The following is a 22,462-nucleotide window of genomic DNA, read 5'->3' on the forward strand; positions in this document are numbered from 1 at the left end:
TTTGTAAATCTTACATCGATTCCGGCCCGGCAGACACTAATGGATCACGAGACCTTCTTTTTATGACTATTTCGATAAGTCCCAAACCTCTCCTCTGTGACTTCAAAGGAGATGCGAACGCCACGGATCGGGTTTCGAAAGACAGGCCCGAATTCCAAACGGTCATAAAAAGAGAAAATACACGCACGCACCCACAGACACACACACACATACAAAGACTGTATACACAAATATTATACCTGCAAATATGAATGTACCTGCCATTGTAGTGCTCGCTGCATGTATGTGTTACTAGTGTAGAATCGTAGAATTGACTGTAGTAGGTTGGTTTTCATGTTAAACGATAGTAATAGAGTGTAAAGTGTATCTTCTTTATATGACGAGAGACACCTGTCGAGTTTGATCTCTCCGTAAAGCTGTGAATCAGAGCTATTCACTCATGTACGTTACATTTCTGCCAAATGCATCGTTCAATGTTTAATAACACTATGAAGAAAATGCACTGATTCAACATACCATAAATTTATTCGGGAGACAGGACAAAGGAATGTGGAAACCCGCCAAATTGCAACGCTAGCATTGGAGGACGTTATCAAGAAGGCGTTCTGGTCTGTTGTCTTTAAAACACCATGACATGCGTCTTTTGGTGGCACAAGTTTTCTGCACGAGTTCCTGCCGTCAAGACGGACTCTCTTCTTTATTTTCCAGTCATATTACAACAGTTAAACCTTCGTTTGAAACTTCGCCGAAACAACCTCCGGAAGAAGAAGCAACTATCAAACCGAGCGCTCCGAAACTCCAAGCACCCTGACTAACCTATGCAAGTATAACGTCTTTACGATCTTAAATACTGAGTTTCCTTGCTGGCTCTTAAAGGTGAACTGTTGCAATTTGACCTGCTTTGATCATCTCTTTCGTTTCTGCCTTTCCCTCTACTTTGTATGTATTTGTATTTACTTGTGTCCATTTAGCCGTATAACCTGTGTATTACCCGTTTCGTATATTAAACTCATTTTATCCATGCTTTTTGTTCACTTGCTCATTTTAGCAACAACCGAGTCACTTTAACGTTCTGATTCTAATATCCTTGCTCTATATTTGAAGGCTATGATAGAAAGTTAGTCTCCCGGCCCGAGAATAACATTTCTGTCATGATAATCTGTGGATAATTGTCCGTTTCGGTGGACGAACTGATAGTTTTCCACATAATTATTCAACCAGAACTAATCATATATGTGATTGATTATAATTCGTTGTAGTTAATTCACCATATATGTTTAATTCCCCGTTGGGTCGATATATGAACGTCATAAAGCTTTCTGAATTATGATATTCATATTTCATCCATAAATTGATTAATAACTGTACATCGCTACATTATTAACTAAGCAGTTTAAAACTGTGGTGGCAGTTTCATATTCATATCAATTTTTCTACAGATAAAAAAGTGTAAAGAGAATCATGACAAACTCCACCACAGGATTTGTGGGAAATATTGTCTCAAAAAGCATGCATGAATTTACTTCAAAAATGCACTTCCATGTGCATGCCATGCATCTCCTGTCCATCTATCACATCTTTATTCAGAAATTAAATATTCTATTGTTTCTCTTCCTGTATATACTGGATGATCCCTTCATCTTCAATTATAGAAATAACAGTTTGTTTAGAACCAACATTTTACATGTAATTTTACTTTCACAGCTGCAGAAAGAAAATGGCTTGAGCAAACATTTCTGACCCTTCAGAAAAACAATGAACACTTTACAGCTGAAAAAAAAAAATACAGCAGATTTTCAAAGCTGGAAAACATTGTTTGACAACAAGTATTCATAGCACTAAAAAGATATTTTCATATTCTTATTAATATTGGGGTGTAAATTCATTTTATCTGACGTGAGATGATCAGTGGTGCTGCATTTTCTCCTTTTTTATTATCATAAGGGCTAAAGTATGGGTAGAGTTTCTCAGTGAAAGACTGACCAGTGAAAGAATAAATATGAGATCTGGACTCCACATCATAAAAGGACACCAGACCCTCCTCATAATCGACAAACACACCCACTACCTGAGGCTTCACTCTCAGAGACAAAGGGACAGGAAAACACTCTAATGCACAATATAGATTCCCATCCCTCAGAACTACAGCCCAGTATCCATCCTCAGGAGATGCTGTAATTTCACCTTTCCTGTTAATGGATTCTCTGGCCACTCCTAAATCCCAGTCTGTCTTTCCCTTTACCTGAACCTCAAAATAAAATCTCCCTGAGCTCAATCCCTCTTTTGCCAGGACACAGGGACAAGTGTCAAACCTCTTTGGGTTGTTTTTGAGTTTATGCTCAATGTCTCCATATGTCACTTGTTTTCCATCATCAGACAGGATTAGATATGGATAAGCTGTATCAGGATCCAGAGTCACATCCACTGAAGGAGACATAAAGATCTGAATCACAACTTCTCAATATGACAAATTTATCAAAAAGAATGTATTGAGTAGACTTTGGTATATGATTTTAAACTCTTATTGTGTGACAATGTGATCAAACACACAAAAGACTTTACCTGCATATCGCTGCATCTTCTTCAGCTCTGTGGAGAAATAATGACAATAAAAAATGAGAGAACTTTAATACAGTTTGTATGTTCAGATTATGTGCTCTGATGGATGTTTGTCTCTACTTGTTTTCCTTATTGCTGCCTATAAACTACTAGGGCTGGGACAATTGGGGGTCACCACTCGTTTCGGTAGATACGACCCTTATTCCTTGTCTGGGATCAAGTAGAGCTTTGAAGCTGCACTGAAAGTGTAATTTGGACCTTCCACCTGTTGAATCCCACAGAAGTCCACTATATGGACAAAAATCCTGGAATGTTTTCCTCAAAAACCTTAATTTCTTTTTGACTGAAGAAAGGCAGACATGAACATCTTGCATGACATGGGGGTGAGGAAATTATCAGGAAATTTTAATCCTGAAGTGAACTAATCCTTTAAAGATTATTTCATGTGCAAGACAACTTTCCCTTTTCCCACATTAAACAATTAATGAAATTATCATTACTTTCAAAATAAAGTCTGACATTCTCTTACCAGTTTTGCTGAGTTTCTCATTTAGAGTCTCCTTTAGTTGAATCAAAGCTTTCCTCATAGTCTCCACACTCTCATGAGTGTCACTAAGACTGATCTCAGAGCAGCTGCTGGTGTGTGCAGGTCTGCTCAGGGACGGGTAAATCTACAGCAGGAGAGAGCAGAAATCCCTCAGCATGGGGAGTGTTGTGCTGTGATGTGAGCAGACAGAAGGAGCTCCACTGACCTGGAGGAGGTGCAGGTGATCCTCAGTGTGTGAGAGCTCATCCAGATCAGTGTCTCTCTTCATCAGCTCAGTGATCTCCTGCTCCAGCTCTTTAATGAGCTCTTCAGCCTGCTTCTCTGCTGCTTTCTGCTTCTGCTCCATCTTCTCCAGCAGCTCAGACTGACATCTCTCAATGGAGCGGATCAGATCGGTGAAGAGCTCAATACTCTCTGCTTTCTCTTTCTCTGACACTTCCTGATAAATCAATTAATAAATTATTTTGGTTACTTCTGCACCTATTTTAGAGAGCAAATTTAAACATCATAATACACAGAATATTTAACTTCTTTAATTATATTTGACAAATATCCACTCTCAATCTCTTTGATATTTCAATTGTTTCTCATAGAAAGCAATGAAATTAAATGGAAATCAAAATTAAAAAACTTTAAATTAAAAAAAATAATTTTCTTCTCTAATATTTTTACATAAAAAATAATTAATAAAAAACATCCCAGTAATCTCACATTTACAAGTACTCACGTTTCTGAGTTTTGTTGAGTGTTTGAGGTCTTGAATCCTCTTCATTCTGTCCTGGATCATCTGCTGCACATCTGTCTGCATCTTCATCAGCTGATACTACAGACAGAACAAACAGACAATGAACAACAGATTCAACACCATCTAAGATGAATGTCTGAACATGTTGTTGTTGTTGTTACCTTCCTCTCTCCACTCTCCTCCTCCACAGAAACAGTATTGTGATTCCTGTGGTCTGTCACAGCGCAGAGCAAACACACACATGTCTGATCATCTCTACAGAACAGCTCCAGAGGTTTCTCATGTTTCTGACAGATATAGTCCTCAAGTTTCTCCACAGGATCGATCAGTTTGTGTTTCTTTAACTTTGGGACTCTCTGATGAGGCTCCAGGTGAGTTTGACAGTATGAGATCTGACACTCCAGACACATCTTCAGGGCTTTCATCTTTATATCATCACAGATGTCACAGAGAACCTCAGATTTACTCTGGACAGATTTTTCCCTACAGAGCAGCACAACCTCTCTAAGTGTTGTGTTGATCTTGAGGTCGGGTCTTCTTCTGAAAGTTTCTTTACATAATGGACATGAGTAGATCTGACTGTTGTCCCAGCACTCGTTCAGGCAGCTCTTACAGAAGTTGTGTCCACATGGAGTGCTGACTGGATCAGTGAACACATCCAGACAGATCGAGCACTGGAGCTCCTCTGACAGAGGACCACTGGAGGACGACAGAGCTGAAGACGAAGATGAATAAACACAATTAATCACCTTCATTTAGAACTGATTTACACATGAAAATGACTAAAGCAAAAACTCATCAACAATTAAGCTAGCAATTAGTAGGCTATTATATGCCAGAATAATAATAATACATTACAATAAAGCCAAATAATTTGATGCAAGTTCTTTCTTTTAGTTACTGACTTGTTAGAGGTTTATTCAGACTCTTCCTCCTGGCATCGCTTTGTTTTGGTGATGATTCTGCCATTGCTCTTTTCTCCTCTTTAATCCTATAGGACAACATCACACATAACACAAATTCAGCACAAAGATTTATCCTACACGACAGCTGTAATAGCAACTTTAACTTGTATCTTTTTTTATTGTAATCATAATGTTCGACTTCGTATTTCACTTCTGTGTTTCTTAGTCAGAATTTCATGTAGTTCTCATTTCAATAAAGCAAACTCATCAGAATTCAGCAAACTAGTTGTGTACTTGATGCATAAAATCTGGTTTTGCTTAATATATTAGCTTAATATATTCCAGTTAGCCTACTGTAGCAGACTACTAACATTAAAAATACATTCGTACATTAGTATAAAATGTCATAGGCTATTACTATCACTTACTTATTTGTGAGTATCAGCTGTGGTCTCAGATTATCTTAAAGAATTTTCTGTCGTTTAAGAGAAAAACAGTTCAGTTTTCAGACTGTCATTGATCAGTTTAAGTTTCACTTTCTCAAAAGCTCTCACTCACCAGCAGTGATGTCATAGCTCCTCCCATCTTTTCTCATAAAACATAACAGAATTTACTTAGCTTTAGGTGCGTTCACGTGGCCTCGTAATTCCTGTAGTTACGACATTCTAGCTTGTAAAAAGCGTTCACGTCCTAGAGCTCGTAATTACAGATTGTAAGGTGGGAGTTTCCTGAAAGCTCCCACATGTACCACGTGGCCGCTGTACCACCTGACCGCTGTAGATTCATTTAGGCGTTGATAGTGCTGCCATGGAAACGCATAATTCCCAGTCCAAGGACCAAAAAGGACATGAACAGCTCCGAATATAGCGTCACGTGTTGTTATCTCAAGATTCCGGTAAATACGAGGTGACGTGAACGCAGCATTTGTAGGCCTACTAAATATCAGATTGTGCTGTATAAAACATCTTCAATATTTAAGACATAATTCCTCAAATTCAATAAAAAGGTTATTTTGTGGGCATAACATCTATTTACATAATTTGTCATGCACCTTTTTTTTCAGAAGCACAAGGCTATAACAAATGTACAGTACAAAGCAACCTGTGTGGTGGTCCGATTCATCAGCAATGTAAACTTGCTAAGAGCAGTTATGCTTACTCGGTTATGCTGTATTATTTAGTAAAACTCTAACCATAATAGAGGCAAAAACCAAACAAGGTGTACCATCCAGACACAACATTGTCCCCTGACCCAAACTGCAGCCTCAATGTGTACTTGATGACTTGGAGATTTGTGATGGCCATCCCTCATTCCATAGAAACACACTTCTTCATGGAGTGATCGTGTGTTTGTGTATCAGAGCAAGATGATCTGTGAGCAGTGGAGATGCTGGAGTTCAGAATGACTGAGTGAAGCTGGACTGAAATGTTTTTATATACTGTAGATGATGGAGCCAGTCAGCAATTTCCTACTGCAAGAACAGTGACTTCTGCTGCTGTCTGAATGAGATCTCAATTAAGGCAAAGTATTAAAGGTGGATACCTTTTTCCTACTCCCCATGATGCTTTGGGAATAACTTCAGTTAAACTGTAAACAATCAGGGACAGACTCGCTCTACGAATGTCATTACGATGTAATGGAGTGACATTATTCTAGTTGCCCTTCAACCATCAAACATTGAAAGATAACATAATAGTGTAAAAGTATTAACAAATTACCTCAAACCGGAAGTGCCTCCCATAATTCTAAATGCAGAAGGCATGTCAGGAAAAAGGTGAATACAGAAAAAACGATTGGATTTCTGTCCAGCTGTCAATGTTCATTTGACCTATTCGAGCAGTGCTGCATTTTAATCGCATACATAACTAATCATATATAAAACTACATGTGTTTTTATTATAGAAATGGAACAGACAGCTGCATTTATAACTACATTTTCTACATATTAACATGTGTTTTTACTGCTCTGATAGTTTATTCCCACATGAGACTGGAAATGATAGTAAAACAGGTGTTAAAGAAAGTGTTATAATGTAGATTCAGATTAGAGAAACAAGATGATCTTCTCTTACCTGTATTAACTACTCTTTAGTGACACCTGCTGGATTAATCTTCAACATGTCAACAGATTCAGTCATTATTATTGATCAAACAAATCATTTTATGTTGCTTAATCTAAATAATTGCACAACCTTGCATCAAAATTTTTCCCTCTGCAAAACCTCAGCAACGAGGTTATGACATGACACACAAAAAAATTACACAAGCAGAATTGAGACAAAACAACTAGCAATATGAGTGAAATATTTATTTTAAAAACTGAAAAATTAAACAAACCCACACACAGTTTTAGTCTATATCATACAAAGATATTCTCCAAAATGTTATTGAGCGGTCTTGTTTTTTCCATTAACGAAAGTGAGAGGCAGTTTAGAGGCTGGCTGAGCTGGTAAGACTAGACAACCGAATCTAAATGGTGGATAAACCATTACTGGAGGTGATGATGACACTCCAAAAAACGGAAATTAAATACCCAGTGTCGCAACTTAACATAACAGCCGAAGCAGTGCAACAAGTGAAACAATATGAGGGTATTAAGACATAACAACATAAGGGATATACAGTATATATCATATCTCAGTCACACAGCATCCACACAAACACACACACATTATATTAGTATTAAAGAACACACACACACACACTCTCAAAGCATGTTCATACGGAGTCTACAGGACCCTAATGCAATCATTTTCTCTGTTGTAGTTGCTGACTGGTAGTTTGTGGAGAAGTTGAGGTAACCATGGTTTGTAGATGACTACAAGACTGCATGTCCCTGTGTCCGGCTGAGCGGAGGTTCAGCTGAGCCCTGTTGAGAGCTGTGCTGCTGGCAGACAGTGGTGGTCTACAAGGCTATGTGGTCTACATTGCTTTGACGGAGGTGGACAGGCCTCTTGAACCAAATACAATTTACTTCACATTTTTCATGCATCTCCATTTTGGTCTTATGAAAACTTTTTCAGAGCCCCTAGAGGAACATGGTGATAGGAAAAAATATATATTAAAACTTTGCGTCCCCTCAAAAAATGTTGGGTCCCCTTTGCAAAGCTTCTCAGGGGAACACGATACTCGTGCAAGATAATGCAAAAAATTTGTGAGCAACATTTCTTGTGGGAACACAACTCTATTGCGATACAACATTGAAATCTAATTTTTCCTCCCATCTCGTATTTTTCCATCATCATGTTAGGGCTTAATTTAATTTCTTCTTTCTTTTCGATATCCACCAAGTTGTAAAAGGGGAGCTCAAAAAACCAAACGAAACACACCAGAGTTGAACACAGGGATGGATATATCTGTTCTCACACCACACAGTTCTCTACTGATTTCATGATTTCAGTTCGCAATACCAAACTACAACTTTAAAACACTGTCCTAATGCTACTCAGATCACCATTTTAAAGGTCTCTTTGAGGGAATGTGATCCTTGACCCTTTTTTCCCTTTTGGAAGGCACGGATGTCTCTCCTCGCCTCGGTGTGAAGGGGTGCGCGTATGTGGAGCTAGAAGAAGACAACAGGAATGAACAGATTCTGTCGTATTAACAGCGTGTAAACCGTACGGGACCGTTTTATGGACCGTTACTAATACAATACGGTGCATTATCTATCTGTGCTCAGGAAACCTAAATAGAGCTAATAAAACAAAAACGATGAGCTCTAGCCTGATGTGAGGTCTCAATAGAGGATGATGGATGTTCAGTCTTAGCACCCTCAAATATGAGAGTGTGCCAGAAAGCTAGAGTCTTAATTTACAGGTTTTCTCAATCGATTCGACACATTTCTCCAAACTCAGGTCATTGTTCTCAAAACTGTTAACACAGTAATCTGAACTCTTTTTAATTGTCCTGCAAATTTTCCTTCATTTCATGCAAATTACAAATCACATGCATCATTTTCTCAAAACATTGTGTACAAAATTCCCAAATGCTTTCACAGTAGTTCATACATCCAACTAACTTTAATATATCAGACGAAAACCATTTCAGCTCTTTTTACAAAAATCACAATTATTTGTGCACCATTTTTCCAAACACAACAAACAAAACTCTGTTATTTGTCAGTTATTTGTTATTTCTCAGTTGCACTTGGAATGTTCTCAATTTGCCCCAAATAAATATCTGCTGAGTAAGTAATACACACAACACAGCTGTTTACAGAGCTATCTCAATTACAAAAACTATAAAAGGGAAAAAGAAAAACAAAAAAGAAGAAGAATGGGAAAAGGAAGAGGTTTAAGAGTGAGAGGTTTTGGAGAGGATAGAGGAATATTGAGAGGGAGAGGAACAGTGGAAGAGGTAGAAAGGAATCGATGGCATAAGAAGAGGAGATGGAGTAAGAAGAGATTGAGGATGTAGGAAGAGAAGAAGATGGAGGAGTAGAGGGAGAAGAGAGGGGTAGAGTGGAAGGCAATGGTATTAGTGGAAAGAGCAAGAGAAGAAATTATGGATAGAGAGGAAGGGGTGAGCAAGGTGTGAGACGAGGGAGAAGAGGTAGAATGATAGGATACAAATGGGTTTCAAATGAAATCAGAGCCAGCTAATTTACCATGTCATAAATTATGATCTTTTCTTGAGGGAAGCTGGACGGAGAGTTCAGCCCAATATAAACATTGTGCCACAGTCAATGTGCCTGGACAAGAAGTGCTCCAATCCACTGGTGTTGTGGCACACAACACTGTCTAGGGGTCGCACAACACAGAAAGGCTCCTAAATTGTTTTAACTCCCTCAATGAAATCCACTTTCTGCAGGGTGATCAGGAGCAAATTGAGCAAAATTGTGTAGTTATGGGACACTTTCACCATTCAGCACTGACTTGAGCATCCCACATTTCAGGATGGTGTTCCTTCCAGCATAGGCTATTCTCCTCTTGGAGATGGAAAGTATATAATATGATGACAACCCTTAGTCTTCTTCAAGTGATGGAAGAGGCCTGTGGAGAAGGATGGATCCAGCATTTACGGGTTTTTTCCCATGATGCATGACTCGTGAAAATATATGCTATTAAATTCTTTGGCTAGATGTAAATGAGAGGCAAGATCTACAAAATTCATTGATTCAGTGATTGCAGTACATTTATTTACTCTTTTTTTTTTAGGCAAAAAAACTCATCGTTATACAACTAAACTTGTCATTAAAGAACATCATTAAAGAACACGAAAAAAGTATTTTCATTCATGTATTTATCTACAGCTGAAGTTATCAAATCAACAGAGAACACACTTTTAGTTTTGTTGTATTTATTTTTGAACAATGCATTAAAGGTGTTATAGAGGATGTTTTCGACAACTGAGAAACCAAAGACTGAGTTTTTGAAACAAGCGCATGCGTAAGAACAACCCTCCTCCTTCACAGCTCATTTTGAGGGAACGCCTCCCAAAACTCGTGCACGAGTATTGGAGCACGAGTATTGGAACACGAGTGTTTACCACTGGCATTCGCTGTGTCGTGTTAGTGGATTCATTATGTCGGACTCACCGCAGGTAACTCATAATCTGCAGTTGTTACTCCTGTCTCCTGACACAAACATTGCATGCGGCGCCTGTGGAGTGTGGAAAGTTACTGGAGCGCGCAGCCGCGCTCGTCTCTCACAAGAAACGTCACGGCAGTGATTGACAAGCCAGAGGGCCAATCGTTTACACGATCATTGGCTGATGTTTTTAAGGCCCTACCTCGTGCACAGATGATGTATATTAATTATATTCCTTTCAGTGCACCTAATATATAGTCTTTTATCAGTTAGCAAAGACAGTTTCAAGTAATACTGCAAAAGTATATAACACAAAACATCTTTTAGAACACCTTTAATAGGAAAAAATGCAGTGCTTCATTATGCAGTGAATAGTGAACTGTTTTGCAAGCATAAGAGTGTGTTTAGTTTGCTGTGTTAACTGATTTGAGAGCAACATTCATTTGGAGAAATGTGTCAAAACGATTGAGGAAGTAATTAGAGATTACTGCAAACAATACTTGTGTAACAAAACCACAAAATAAAGCACTTTTTTTTTTTACTCAAAACAGTTAAATAAGATAAAATCCTAATGTAAATCTAAAACAACTTGATCCCTTAGTTTCCCTTCAGTTCATGTACCCATTTCTTATGAGAGCATGTGAAACATCAAACATATAAAGCCTCTTATACAATTCAATACTCAAACTGAGTCTCACATTTAAACCTGGGATTCTGATCAAATTTACTCCAGCTTGATATACAGAAGCAGTATAATCACCTGTTCAGTAAAATCTCTTATGTTTCTATCACGTATCTGTGTGTGTTTTCAGCAGTGCATACATAGCTTCATCTTCAATTATAGAAATGAACACAGATGTTTGTTGAGATACAACATTTTACATGTAATTTCACTTTCACAGCTACAGCAGCAGAAAGAAAATGTCTTGAGCAAACATTTCTGACCCTTCAGAAAAACAATGAACTCATAGCACTAAAAAGTTATTTTCATATTCTTATTAATATTTGGGTGTAAATGCATTTTATCTGACATGTGAGATGATCAGTGGTGCTATGTTTTTACCTTCTTTATTACAAGGGCTGAAGTATGGGTAGAGTTTCTCAGTGAAAGACTGACCAGTGAAAGAATAAATATGAGATCTGGACTCCACATCATAAAAGGACACCAGACCCTCCTCATAATCCACAAACACACCAACTACCTGAGGATTCACTCCCAGAGACAGAGAGACAGGAGGAGATTCACGAACCTTGTACTGATTCCCATTCCTCAGAATTACAGTCCAGTATCCATGCTCAGGATTTTCTGTGATCTTTCCCTTCCTGTTAATGGATTCCTTGGCCACTCCTAAATCCCACTTAGTCTTTCCCTTTACCTGCACCTCAAAATAAAATCTTCCTGAGCTGAATCCCTCTTTTGCCAGGACACAACAAGTAGTGTCAAACCTCTTTGGGTTTTCTGGGAGTTCAAGCTTAATGTCTCCATATCTCACTTGTTTCCCATCATCAGACAGGATGAGTTTTGGATAAGCTGTATCAGGATCCAGAGTCACATCCACTGGGAGAGAGATAAAGATCTGAACTTCTCAATACCACAAATTTATAATATGTATTGAGTAGACTTTGGTATATGATTTTAAACTCTTATTGTGTGACAATGTGATCAAACACACAAAAGACTTTACCTGCATATCGCTGCATCTTCTTCAGCTCTGTGGAGAAATAATGACAATAAAAGATTATGAGAGAACTTTAAACAGTTTGTATGTTCAGATTATGTGCTCTGATGGATGTTTGTGTCTCCTCTGGTTTTCCTTACTGCTGCCTATAAATCACTAGGGCTGGGACGATACACCTATTTCCAGATTAAATGCTATCATGATACTTGCATGCCAATACGATATATTGTGATTATTGTGAAGTATTGCGATTCGATATTGCTATGCATTACAATATTTGTTTCCTTTTGTAACTCTAGACCATGGGGAAAAGTTGAATGATACATTTATACATGGTGCATTTTTGTAGATTCTCTAAATATATAACTGAGAGGAGAAACAGTGTCAGGTGACTTGATTGATAACATTTTGCCAAGTGTTTTGCTAGTTTGCATGATTTCTATTTTTAATAATTTTTGAGAAAAGCAAATTAGATAAAACACAAATGTGAAGAACTAAGTATAAAATTACTAAGTATGTTCATTCTTAATGTGACTGAACTGATAATGGATTTTTTTGACATTGTGGATTACACTGTATGTTTGATTTATGATTCTTTCATATGCAATGCATGTGCCTTTTTCCCAACTTTGACTAAGATCATTGCTGTCAAAATAAAGTCTGACATTCTCTTACCAGTTTTGTTGAGTTTCTCATTTAGAGTCTCCTTTAGTTGAATCAAAGCTTTCCTCATAGTCTCCACACTCTCATGAGTGTCACTAAGACTGATCTCAGAGCAGCTGCTGGTGTGTGCAGGTCTGCTCAGGGACGGGTAAATCTACAGCAGGAGAGAGCAGAAATCCCTCAGCATGGGGAGTGTTGTGCTGTGATGTGAGCAGACAGAAGGAGCTCCACTGACCTGGAGGAGGTGCAGGTGATCCTCAGTGTGTGAGAGCTCATCCAGATCAGTGACTCTCTTCATCAGCTCAGTGATCTCCTGCTGCAGCTCTTTAATGAGCTCTTCAGCCTGCTTCTCTGCTGCTTTCTGCTTCTGCTCCATCTTCTCCAGCAGCTCAGACTGACATCTCTCAATGGAGCGGATCAGATCGGTGAAGAGCTCAATACTCTCTCCTTTCTCTTTCTCTGACGCTTCCTGATAAATCATTTAATAAATTATTTTGGTTACTTCTGCACCTATTTTAGAGAGCAAATTTAAACATCATAATACACAGAATATTTAACTTCTTTAATTATATTTGACAAATATCCACTCTCAATCTCTTTGATATTTCAATTGTTTCTCATAGACAGCAATGAAATTAAATGGAAATCAAAATTAAAAAAACTTGAATAATTTTCTTCTCTAATATTTTTACATAAAAAAATTAATAAAAAACATCCCAGTAATCTCACATTTAGTACTCACTTTTCTGAGTTTTACTGAGCATTTGAGGTCTTGAATCCTCTTCATTCTGTCCTGGATCATCTGCTGCACGTCTGTCTGCATATTCATCAGCCGAGACTACAGACAGAACAAACAGTCAATGAACAGATTCAACAACATCTAAGATGAATGTCTGAACATGTTGTTGTTGTTGTTACCTTCCTCTCTCGACTCTCCTCCTCCACAGAAACAGTATTGTGATTCCTGTGGTCTGTCACAGCGCAGAGCAAACACACACATGTCTGATCATCTCTACAGAACAGCTCCAGAGGTTTCTCATGTTTCTGACAGATATAGTCCTCAAGATTCTCCACAGGATTGATCAGTTTGTGTTTCTTTAACTTTGGGACTCTCTGATGAGGCTCCAGGTGAGTTTGACAGTATGAGATCTGACACTCCAGACACATCTTCAGGGCTTTCATCTTTATATCATCACAGATGTCACAGAGAACCTCAGATTTACTCTGGACAGATTTTTCCCTACAGAGCAGTACAACCTCTCTAAGTGTTGTGTTGATCTTGAGGTCGGGTCTTCTTCTGAATGTTTCTTTACATAATGGACATGAGTAGATCTGACTGTTGTTCCAGCACTGGTTCAGGCAGCTCTTACAGAAGTTGTGTCCACATGGAGTGCTGACTGGATCAGTGAACACATCCAGACAGATCGAGCACTGGAGCTCCTCTGACAGAGGACCACTGGAGGACGACAGAGCTGAAGACGAAGATGAAGAAACACAATTAATCACCTTCATTTAGAACTGATTTACACATGAAAATGACTAAAGCAAAAACGAATCAACAATTAGGCTAGCAATTAGTAGGCTATTATATGCCAGAATAATAATAATACATTACAATAAAGCCAAATAATTTGATGTGAGTTCTTTCTTTTAGTTTCTGACTTGTTTGAGGATTATCCATACTCTTCCTCCTGGCCTCGTTTTGTTTTATTGATGATTGTGCCATTGCTCTTTTCTCCTCTTTAAGACAAAATCACCACACATAACACGAAATTGGCAAAGTTAGACAACAGTTTAAAAAAAAAAAAAGTTTAACTCTTGTGTACTTCCTGGTTCTTAAGTCTTAACAACACACTTTTCTTTAAAACCAATCAAATGACACTCTCAATACAATTCTGATATGTTAATGAAGCAAACTCGTCAAAAATTGAGCAACTGAGTTTTGTACTTGACTAATGCATAAATCCTGGTTTTGTCCAATATGTTACTGAAGCAGACCACTAACATTAAAAAGCCATTCATTAAAACCTTAGACCGAGTATTACTATCACTTACTTATTAGTGAATATCAGTTGTTATTTTAGATTATCTGAATAAATTTTCTGTCGTTTAAGAGAAAAATAGTTCAGTTTTCAGACTGACGTTGATCAGTTTAGTTTCACTTTCACTAGAGCTCTCACTCACCTGCAGTGATGTCATAGCCCCTCCCATCTTTTCACTTATTGAATGTCAGGGTAACGCTTCAGAATACTGATACTTCATCCTACAGTCAACATAGGCTTACAATGCTTTAGGGAAATGCAACCCAGAACACTACCACAGTGATTAATTTCTTATTAAAGTTAAGAAATTAAAGTCTTATTAAAATTTGTTAGCAGGTCCTCAACCCAAGCACAAGTGCAACAATTCACCATAATGGTAACCCTAAAACTATTAATTAACAGAAACTTTTAAATGCAATGTTTGTGTCAGGAGACAGGAGTAGCAACTGCAGATTATGAGGTACCTGCGGTGAGTCCGACATAATGAATCCACTAACACGACACAGCGAATGCCGGTGGTAAACACTCATGTTCCAATACTCGTGCACGAGTTTTGGGAGGCGTCCCCTCGAAATGAGCTGTGAAGGAGGGGGGTTGTTCTTACGCATGCGCTCATTTCAAAAACTCATTCTCTATCACCTTTAAACCAGAAACCTGATACAATGGTGTTTAATCAAAATAAATTGTTTAAATAAACTGAACAGCATCAAAAAATCTTTTTTTTTTTTTTTTAGTGTAATTCAAAAGCAGTAGGCTCGCCAGGAAAAAAGCCAGCTGATAATGGTCCTATTTTACCAGTGCTGCATTTTCATTATCTCTTGCATAACTGACCATATATAAAACTACATGTTTTTATTATAGCTAACAGAATGGAACAGACATCTGTAGGCTTATATTAACATGTTGTGTTTTTACTGCTCTGATTGTTTATTCCCATGAGACTGGAAATTATAGTAAATCCAGTGTCAAAGAAAGTGTTAGTGCAGAGCTGGATATAACGGATTACATGTAATCTGGATTACTTAATCAGATACCAAAAATCAAGTACTGTGTAAATAGAGTAAACTACTTTTTAAAATACTTACTGTAAAAAAACTGTTACTTTTTAATGGATTACATATTATTTACAAAATGGCAGTAAGATGTTCATAATTCATTGATTCTCGAATTTTTCATTTTTTTAACATTTATATTATTTTCATAACAAACCTGCTGCTTATATACGTTCGTGATTCTTCAAGTTTTTCCGGTGGTGAGGGGGAAATATATATGAAATATAGATGAAACATTTGATGTAGCAGTGCTATTGTTTTTCAATATATGTTTTTGTAATGTTGCTGTTTTCTAAATTTACTTAATGTTTTAAAATCATAAGATGTGATTTTGTTTTATTCAGTGTTACTATCAGCAAACATAATGGTACAGTATTAGTATTTTGAAGTAACGGTTCATACATTGCACTTTAAAAAGAATCTGTTGAGGCTCTTGTTGGTGATTTTTTTTTTTTTTGTATCTGTCAAAATAGTAAGATTATCCTACAATATATGTGACATCAAATAAGGGTTAGCACAAAAGTAATCTAAATGTAATCCAAAAAATAGTCAGATTACGTTACCAAAAATGTGTAATCTACTGATTAAATACTGATTACTGATACAAATTTTGTCATCTAATTTGTAATCAGTAACTGATTACAATTCATAAGTAATCTACCCAGCTCTGGTTATAATGTAGATTCAGATTAGAGAAACAAGATGATCTTCTCTAATCTGTATTAATTCAGGCTACTATTTAGTGACACCTGGTGGATTAATCTTCAACATGTCAACAGATTTAGTCATTATTATTGATCAAACAAATCATTTTACGCAACTCACTGGTTGCTTAATCCACATAGTTACACAACCTTACATCAAAATCTTTCCCTCTGCTAAACCTCAGCAACGAGGTTATGACGTATGATATATGACATATATATAACACACAACAATCTTACACAAGCAGAATTGAGACAAAACAACTAGCAATAATATCAATGAGTGAAATATTTATTTAAAAACTGAAAAATTAAACAAACCCACACACAGTTTTAGTCTATATCATACAAAGATATTCTCCAAAATGTTATTGAGCGGTCTTGTTTTTTCCATTAACGAAAGTGAGAGGCAGTTTAGAGGCTGGCTGAGCTGGTAAGACTAGACAACCGAATCTAAATGGTGGATAAACCATTACTGGAGGTGATGATGACACTCCAAAAAACGGAAATTAAATACCCAGTGTCGCAACTTAACATAACAGCCGAAGCAGTGCAACAAGTGAAACAATATGAGGGTATTAAGACATAACAACATAAGGGATATACAGTATATATCATATCTCAGTCACACAGCTTCCACACAAACACACACACATTATATTAGTATTAAAGAACACACACACACACACACTCTCAAAGCATGTTCATACGGAGTCTACAGGACCCTAATGCAATCATTTTCTCTGTTGTAGTTGCTGACTGGTAGTTTGTGGAGAAGTTGAGGTAACCATGGTTTGTAGATGACTACAAGACTGCATGTCCCTGTGTCCGGCTGAGCGGAGGTTCAGCCGAGCCCTGTTGAGAGCTGTGCTGCTGGCAGACAGTGGTGGTCTACAAGGCTATGTGGTCTACATTGCTTTGACGGAGGTGGACAGGCCTCTTGAACCAAATACAATTTACTTCACATTTTTCATGCATCTCCATTTTGGTCTTATGAAAACTTTTTCAGAGCCCCTAGAGGAACATGGTGATAGGAAAAAATATATATTAAAACTTTGCGTCCACTCAAAAAATGTTGGGTCCCCTTTGCGTTTGTTCATAAAACTTTACTTCCCTGAAAAAACTTTGAGTTCTCTCACAAAACTTTGGCGTCCCCAGAGAAACTTTGCATTTGCTCGCAAAAACCTTTTTGATAGAAATATCATTTCAATGCCTTGTGAATGCAAAGTTTCTCAGGGGAACACAATACTCGTGCAAGATAATGCAACAAATTTGTGAGCAATTACAATGTTTCCTGTGGGAACACAACTCTATTGCGAAATGTAGTTTTTCCTCCCATCTCGTAATTTTTCCATCATCATGTTCTCTAAGGGCTTCATTTAATTTCTTCTTTCTTTTCGATATCCACCAAGTTGTAAAAGGGGAGCTCAAAAAACCAAACGAAACACACCAGAGTTGAACACAGGGATGGATATATCTGTTCTCACACCACACAGTTCTCTACTGATTTCATGATTTCAGTTCGCAATACCAAACTACAACTTTAAAACACTGTCCTAATGCTACTCAGATCACGATTTTAAAGGTCTCTTTGAGGGAATGTGATCCTTGACCCTTTTTTCCCTTTTGGAAGGCACGGATGTCTCTCCTCGCCTCGGTGTGAAGGGGTGCGCGTATGTGGAGCTAGAAGAAGACAACAGGAATGAACAGATTCTGTCGTATTAACAGCGTGTAAACCGTACGGGACCGTTTTATGGACCGTTACTAATACAATACGGTGCATTATCTATCTGTGCTCAGGAAACCTAAATAGAGCTAATAAAACAAAAACGATGAGCTCTAGCCTGAAGTGAGGTCTCACAAAAACAGTCAGTTCATAGTCAGTCATGGACTTGAAATTGGTGAAACACATCAGGACACAGTTTTGTCGAAATATCATACGTTAGATGAGCTATTTAGAGGCTTGTCCCTAAAAGTGAACATGGTGAAACAGTAAAAAGCCTGTGGATTAAATCTATTTAGGGTTTCTTATAAAATCAATACCTCTGGAACATAATCAAAAGAAAAAACTACATACAGAAAAAGCGAGTCTCTGTTGAGTTCGTTAGTGTTTTCAGGTGTTAGTCCAAAGTGGTCATCATCTACTACATCCAATGCTCTCGTTTTAGTTCAGAGACCACTGCTAAGGGGACTGGGGAAGGGCGGACCCAGACGAGGGCGATCCTACACGACATTAAGGAATGCGTTTTATAGGTGGAAGTCACACAGCTGCTGTTTGTAAAAGTTGAGTCAGGAAGGGTCACAGAACAGTGCTATTTCCTGCAAAATGGGGTGACTCGCCCTTGTGCAATGCATCATGGTATGTTTCACGTTGAGACGGGATTGTTCTAAATGGTCTGGGGTGGGGGAAGATTCTCCATTCCATATGAGGAGGAAGAGGAAATGAAATACTCAGACAGTTCAGCGAGCCTGCACTTCCCTCTCTGTCCACTAGGTGGTGCCATCCACTTCCTGCCTTCCCCTCCCTCCCCCTTCGTCGCACGCTATCGTCACGCTCCTCACGTCTCCCGACTCCACGGGCAGGGGAGGGAGCAGGTTAGAAAAAAAGCACCTTTTATTTGGCTTAAAATGTACAATAAATGAAATCAAAAGAGTTAAAAAGTACAATAAAAAGGGAGAAGGGAAAGATAGTGTGTATATAAAGATGTCAAGCGCCCCGTCTGTAGGGCCGCTGCACAGAACACCACAAGTCTCAACCCGTTCCTGAAGAAAAACACAAAAGAAAGAGCGAATTACGAACAAGCAAACAAACCACAGCCTTTGCACCACCAATTAGCTTGTCACTCCACCCTAAAAATCTCCATCCACCCCACTTGCTAGGGAATTCTGGGATGTTTGAGGAATAAGCAGTTTTGGCTGATGGTCGGAGGGTATTGTGTTGTTCATGTTTGTGGTGTTATTGGGGGTCTTACCCTCATCCTCCCCTCCCCAGCCCTCTGCGACGCCAGCGAGGGCGTAATGCTTCTTCCTCAGTTCACCTAGTCGCTCCCTCTCTTTCTGTAGCCGGGTCTCCAGCTCCAGCACCAGCACCTGAGACCCAATAAACAGTCAGATTTGTTCACATAACTGCACAAAGACCTGTACAACACGTTAACACTTGCTCACCTGTGCATCCATCTCTTGCCTCTTGATCTGAGTGAGTGTCATCGCAGAAAAGTCCATAGTTTCTGAAATAAAAAGAATTCAGCATTAAATACCTATCAAATTTTGTTACTTTATGGTGCTGTCAAATCAATTAATCGCGATTAATTGCATCTAACATAAAAGCTTGTTTACATAATATATGCGTGTATAATATTTACACATATATGTGTATATACACATAACAGGAATAACATTATGACCACCTTCCTAATATTGTGTTGTCCCCCTTTATTGCTGCCAAAACAGCTTTGACCCATCGAGGCATGGACTCCTCTAGACCCCTGAAGGTGTGCTGTGGTATCTGACACCAAGATGTTAGCAGCAGATCCTTTAAGTCCTGTAAGTGTGAGGTGGGGCCTCCATGGATGGGACTTGTTTATTCAGCACATGCCACAGATGCTTGATTGGATTGAGATCTGGGTTATTTGGAGGCCAAGTCAACACCTCAAACTCGTTGTGTTCCTCAAATCATTCTTGCTTTGTGGCAGGATATTATCCTGCTGAAAGAGGTCACAACCAGCAGGGAATACCGTTTCCATGAAAGAATGTACATGGTCTGCAACAATGCTTAGGTAGGTGGTACGTGTCAAAGTAACATCCACATGGATGGCAGGACCCAATGTTTCCCAGCAGAACATTGCCCAAAGCATCACACTGGCTCCCCTGGATTGCCTTCTTCCTATAGTGCATCCTGGTGCCATGTGTTCCCCAGGTAAGTGACGCACATGCACCCAGCCATCCACGTGATGTAAAAGAAAATGTGATTCATCAGACCAGGCCACCTTTATCCATTGCTCCGTGGTCCAGTTCTGATGTTCACTGTTGGCGCTTTCGGTGGTGGACGGGGGTCAGCATGGGCACCCTGACTGGTCTGCGGCAATGCAGCCCCATACGCAACAAACTGTGATGCACCGTGTATTCTGACACCTTTCTATCAGAACCAGCATTGACTTCTCGAGCAATCTGAGCTACAGCACAAGGGCCAGCCTTCGCTCCCCATGTGCATCAATGAGCCTTGGCCACCCATGACCCTGTCGCCAGTTCACCACTGCTGAATTTCAGCTTGTGTTCACGAGTATTGTGCATAATTTTACCGTAAGCTCTGCACTTATAATGTAGGAAATGACAGTCATAATTCAAAATCTTTCTTTCAGACTGTAATTTCACAAACCGTGCAAATAAATCAGCACTGCTGCATCTCTCTTCATTCCATGCTTATATTAGCAAGGAGCATCCAGTTATGTTGAAATTACATTTTGAATAACAAACAAACAAACAAAAATAGCCAAGTGCATTGCCATGTACTATAGTTGTATATTGTACATTTTAGTAAATGTATTAGGTTATCCATGTAGTCCATGTAAACAGAAAATTTGCAAACTGTACATTGAGTAGTATGTCATTTTGGACATAATGAATCAAAGGAAACACAATGTCACTGACTCCATGTGACTGGTCAATGTTGTTTAAATGTCTTTGCCTCCAGAGAAGAGCATCAGCGCAAGAGCTTGTATGGAGAAAAGCCTGACTGTGTGTAGACTTGCTCATTCCTGTATCTCTGGAGAGCAGAGATAGTTTCCATGGCTAAAGTTAAATGTGAAATGGGGCAATGTGACTGTGGAGGTCAATGAGAAGCAAAATGAGGCTGCTACCACTGTTAATACTTACTTTTAGCCCTTATTTAATGAATAATGGAGAAAGGACAAGAAATTGAGGAAACGTTGCAAGCTAGATTTGAACCTGAATTATCCACATGAGCATCAAAATGTTGAGACACTTAATCACAGGAGGATGTGCCTAACATGATCTCACCTGTATCCTCGATCTGAGACTTGCCGGACTTGGTTGATGCCACGACTCCTGCGGTGGCCTGGGTGACCCCTTTGGAGGCCTGCTGGAGGCGGGAAAGGTTTGTACTGCCCTTGTCTGCTTTTACCTGAAAAGATAAAACAGATTATGTATCATTACATTGCTTTAAAGTTAATTCAAGTGAAAATGTTGCTGGCGATTTGTTGGCGCTATACCTTAGATGCTGCAACTAGCTGAGCCGTGCTGGCAGCGATCTCGTGTGAACACACCATCAGCTCCTCAAACTTGCCTTTGCCTTGCACCACCTGATCAGCTGCATCACTGCAAGAAAAAAGAAATACTTTACTGGAGGCTGCACAATGGTGATGGTTCATATATCAGTCCATATATGATTCAAACCTTAGGGCACCTGGACACTTTGGAAAACATGGACAGAATCATGGAATCCAGTCATTAAAATGGAATTTACGGTATAATGCAGAATTTGGCAAAATTTGAATTAAGAATAGGGCTGTACACTTAATCAAATTCAAATTGCAATATGGACTAGTGTCTGCAATTATTAAACCGCAAAAAGAAATATGAAGTCTACATGTTCTGTGAGTCTCGGAGTGAATGAGTTTTGTCTACCTCACATACTGACGCTGATGGTGTTTTCAATGCTATTTCTATTGTATTATAAAATGTACTTCTCAAAGTAATAATAATTAAAATCATAATAAGACGATTTACAAGAACATATGTTTTAATTTATACAGAAAATCTGTTGTACAGCACTTTATTTGACAAAATGCAATGTTTTGTTGTAAAGGGATTGTTTTTTCAGTTGATAACTTTTATGAATTCATTTGATTACCACAGTTTTGATGACAAATCTGTATCAAATCTTAAAACACAGATTATATAAAAAGTAAAAGCATAATTTGTGAAATGCATAAGGCCCTATTATTGTTGAAATGTTTAAAAATATATTAAAACTTTAAAGTTTTATGGATTTAATTGATTAGATATGCTATTGATTATTA

The 22,462-nt window shown here is 38.4% G+C and overlaps 3 protein-coding genes across 7 annotated transcripts in view; all 3 read right to left on the bottom strand.

The window, feature by feature from the left end:
• Nucleotides 1–1,276: 1,276 nt before the first annotated feature.
• Nucleotides 1,277–5,478, bottom strand: LOC137004436 (E3 ubiquitin-protein ligase TRIM39-like). 2 transcript variants are annotated; one of them, XM_067364745.1, is made up of 9 exons: nucleotides 5,315–5,478; nucleotides 5,185–5,231; nucleotides 4,757–4,842; nucleotides 4,013–4,566; nucleotides 3,834–3,929; nucleotides 3,312–3,545; nucleotides 3,089–3,230; nucleotides 2,563–2,589; nucleotides 1,277–2,424 (listed from the first exon to the last, which is right to left on the bottom strand). In XM_067364745.1, the coding sequence occupies exons 3-9, from the start codon at nucleotides 4,818–4,820 to the stop codon at nucleotides 1,883–1,885; spliced, it is 1,659 nt and encodes a 552-aa protein (XP_067220846.1). In that variant the 5' UTR covers nucleotides 4,821–4,842; nucleotides 5,185–5,231; nucleotides 5,315–5,478; the 3' UTR covers nucleotides 1,277–1,882. The 2 variants fall into 2 exon arrangements, with proteins under 2 accessions (XP_067220846.1, XP_067220845.1); XM_067364744.1 differs by having other exon boundaries at nucleotides 5,185–5,478.
• Nucleotides 5,479–7,098: 1,620 nt separating this feature from the next.
• Nucleotides 7,099–16,536, bottom strand: LOC137005272 (E3 ubiquitin-protein ligase TRIM39-like). 2 transcript variants are annotated; one of them, XM_067366103.1, is made up of 7 exons: nucleotides 14,289–16,536; nucleotides 13,545–14,098; nucleotides 13,369–13,464; nucleotides 12,862–13,095; nucleotides 12,639–12,780; nucleotides 11,970–11,996; nucleotides 11,307–11,842 (listed from the first exon to the last, which is right to left on the bottom strand). In XM_067366103.1, the coding sequence occupies exons 1-7, from the start codon at nucleotides 14,350–14,352 to the stop codon at nucleotides 11,307–11,309; spliced, it is 1,653 nt and encodes a 550-aa protein (XP_067222204.1). In that variant the 5' UTR covers nucleotides 14,353–16,536. The 2 variants fall into 2 exon arrangements, with proteins under 2 accessions (XP_067222203.1, XP_067222204.1); XM_067366102.1 differs by lacking the exon at nucleotides 14,289–16,536 and having other exon boundaries at nucleotides 7,099–11,842; nucleotides 13,545–14,273.
• Nucleotides 16,537–16,725: 189 nt separating this feature from the next.
• The window catches only part of hip1 (huntingtin interacting protein 1), a 52,357-nt gene continuing 46,620 nt past the window's right edge, over nucleotides 16,726–22,462 (bottom strand). For all 3 annotated transcript variants that reach the window (XM_067366099.1, XM_067366100.1, XM_067366101.1), the window contains 5 exons: nucleotides 21,653–21,758; nucleotides 21,441–21,564; nucleotides 19,590–19,651; nucleotides 19,397–19,514; nucleotides 16,726–19,187 (listed from right to left, as the gene is read on the bottom strand). In XM_067366099.1, the coding sequence (XP_067222200.1) occupies nucleotides 19,177–19,187; nucleotides 19,397–19,514; nucleotides 19,590–19,651; nucleotides 21,441–21,564; nucleotides 21,653–21,758 (421 nt within the window). In that variant the 3' untranslated portion in view covers nucleotides 16,726–19,176. The remainder of the gene's footprint in view (nucleotides 19,188–19,396; nucleotides 19,515–19,589; nucleotides 19,652–21,440; nucleotides 21,565–21,652; nucleotides 21,759–22,462) is intronic.

This window comes from Chanodichthys erythropterus, chromosome 17, assembly GCF_024489055.1.
Source record: "Chanodichthys erythropterus isolate Z2021 chromosome 17, ASM2448905v1, whole genome shotgun sequence".
Lineage (NCBI taxonomy): Eukaryota > Metazoa > Chordata > Actinopteri > Cypriniformes > Xenocyprididae > Chanodichthys > Chanodichthys erythropterus.